Source organism: Dacryopinax primogenitus, assembly GCF_000292625.1.
Source record: "Dacryopinax primogenitus strain DJM-731 SS1 chromosome Unknown DACRYscaffold_72, whole genome shotgun sequence".
NCBI lineage: Eukaryota > Fungi > Basidiomycota > Dacrymycetes > Dacrymycetales > Dacrymycetaceae > Dacryopinax > Dacryopinax primogenitus.
In genome coordinates, this window is record NW_024467269.1 from 1 (window position 1) to 2,423 (window position 2,423).

Below are 2,423 nucleotides of genomic sequence, written 5' to 3' on the forward strand. Positions count from 1 at the left end.
GCCGCGAATGATCCTACTGGAGGGGATATTCGGAACTTGAGCGTAAAGGTTGGCACGGATCAAGTTTGGCGCTGTGAGTCTTTTTCTGTCTTCTCAAGTTGTTCTGTAGCTAATGGGCGTGAACAGGCTCAAATTACGCCTTTGCACGTGCATACTCGGCGCGGGGAGCGAAGGTCTACGTGGGCGAGTTCCAATCCGGTGCGCTCTCTACCCGGACAATACGCAGCCCCCTGCCGTAGCTTCCTTCTGTACCGACACGAGCAGCACCGTCTGCCACGAAGACGACATCTATCCCGTTTTCGGTACAACACCTAGTGCGAACGGAGCGCAGAACGCACTTACGCGAGAGGTGCAGCAGAGGTACGCGCAATGGCTCTTGAACGGCGTGCCAGGAGGGGACTGGAGGGGGGTTCAGGGGAACGATGTCAGCGCAAGGATCCTAGGAGGCCCACAGGATGCCGGGGTTGTTGCCGCTGGCGCGTGTGATCCAGCGTTTTGGGGACAAAGCGTAAACTTCGATTATCAGGTTTTTACTTCGTGATTTGTGAACGAACGACACTATTCTTTCGGGGTCATAATACTTTGTCTGCTGGTGATGACGGTCTTGACAATGTCTCGCACTGAGTCACAGCAGCCGATAACCAATCACCTCGGGTTAGTCTTCTCTATTCCACGCTTCACCTCTTAGACCAAAAGGAAAGTGTCGACATACTTGCGGGACTTCTTGGCGACGGAATACTTGGATATTCCTGTAGCAGCAGGTGTAGGATGAAGCGGATACGGCGGAAGAGAAAGATGTGTCTCGGATGTCATCGTCGTCCTCTTCGCACCGTTATATATATACCTGAGCCTTTCTCATTGGTAACACCCACACCTCTCTTCAGAAACGAATCCACAGACCTTATCTCACGACGATATGCGTCTCGATGGGGATAACAAAGCGCAAGCTACCGATATTGGGACTACCAGCAAAGACGATGCTGTCACCCACGATCAGTATAACTATCGCCACGTGCACAATCTTCAATAAAGGTTCCGTCCTCAATGGAAAGATGATTATATCATCTCTAACCTGGCAAGGGACCGTGAAGACCTTGAGCTTGATATCTGTATGCACTGCCAGAGCCTCCCGAGCAACACATGGTTTGAGCGCTGCATAATAGAGGCATCTGTGTTCCCTTTCATCATGTCGAAAGCGTGTGTGGAAGTTTCTATCTGGTTGGGAGGAGATGAGCCCCGGGAGGGTGAGGATGTTGCTGAGTTTGAGAGGAGGTGTATGGCTGCTTGCTCTGATATTATATATAGGATAGAGGTCACCTGGGCAATCATTTATGCCATGGCAGATTTCAGGAATGCAGCATTGAATACAGCAATTGACTTCTGGAACACTGCCTGTGACAGCTGCATATCTCTGGTTGATTGAGTGCATGGACACTCCCTATGTAATTTTCTGTTTGACTGCTGTATTTTCCCTATGTACAAGTTCAACTACAAACATCTACCAAGGGGAAAGGAGTGTGTTCTCATAAAAATATCTGTATTGCCTGTGGATGTTATGCCCCATGTATGTCATGTGCTACCTGAATTGTGTGTGATGGGAGTTTGAATTATACAACCTTGTAAATTGATGTGATGCACATTAGTATTCTTCAGTGCTACCACTTCCTGCTCTGGCAATACCAAGCTTGATGGATCAAAGGGTCTTTCACCTCCGGACCAGTGGGAGGCTGTCAGGAGCACCGCTTCTTCATGAGCTGACTTGCCTGCCAAGAGTTTAATTCTGAGCCAAAAAAAAAATGTAGAATCGTGATGTGTTCACACCGCGAGATATTGTTTAGCTACGCGGACTTAGTGCTACAACATCTAGTATGATGAAGAAGAGAGAAATTATTAGATTTGTTGTCGGACGTGGCAGGAAAAGATGACGAAAAGGGATGAGGAAGGAGCACAGCTAGCACCGCATTTCCCTGTTGGGTGGGCACGAGATTGAATGGGCAAGGGATCCCACGACCAACGCATGACAACCCTCTCTCTTCAATTTCTTTTTCATCTCCTTCTCTCTCTTACTTTTGATTACTTCGAGTGGAAAAGTTCATTATCAATTGCTTGATTAACTTGTTGATTTGTCGGATATTCACACGGATAACATCTTTGTCTACTCGATTGAAAAGGAAGATTAGCAATGTCGTCCATTCCAGTGCCTCTAATTCCCACGCCTCCGCCTCACTCAACGCACGCAATGCATCAAGCCTCCTCAACTCTCCCTCTCTCCCCCTCATCTGCAGCAGCATCCGTTCGTCGTGTGCATACAATCTCATCCTCTACATCCCGAGCTCGTTCACGCATCGCCGAGGAGCGCGATGATTGGGAGAACGGCGAGGGAGTGGAGGAAGAGTATGCTTACGAAGGACTTGGCGGTGTCG

At 48.8% G+C, this 2,423-nt stretch overlaps 1 protein-coding gene across 1 annotated transcript; it reads left to right on the top strand.

Moving 5' to 3' along the window:
* Positions 1 to 112: 112 nt before the first annotated feature.
* DACRYDRAFT_112726 (uncharacterized protein) lies at positions 113 to 541 on the top strand (the record flags this gene model as incomplete). Its single annotated transcript, XM_040769486.1, has 1 exon — positions 113 to 541. The coding sequence occupies one exon, from the start codon at positions 113 to 115 to the stop codon at positions 539 to 541; it is 429 nt and encodes a 142-aa protein (XP_040623376.1).
* Positions 542 to 2,423: the final 1,882 nt, after the last annotated feature.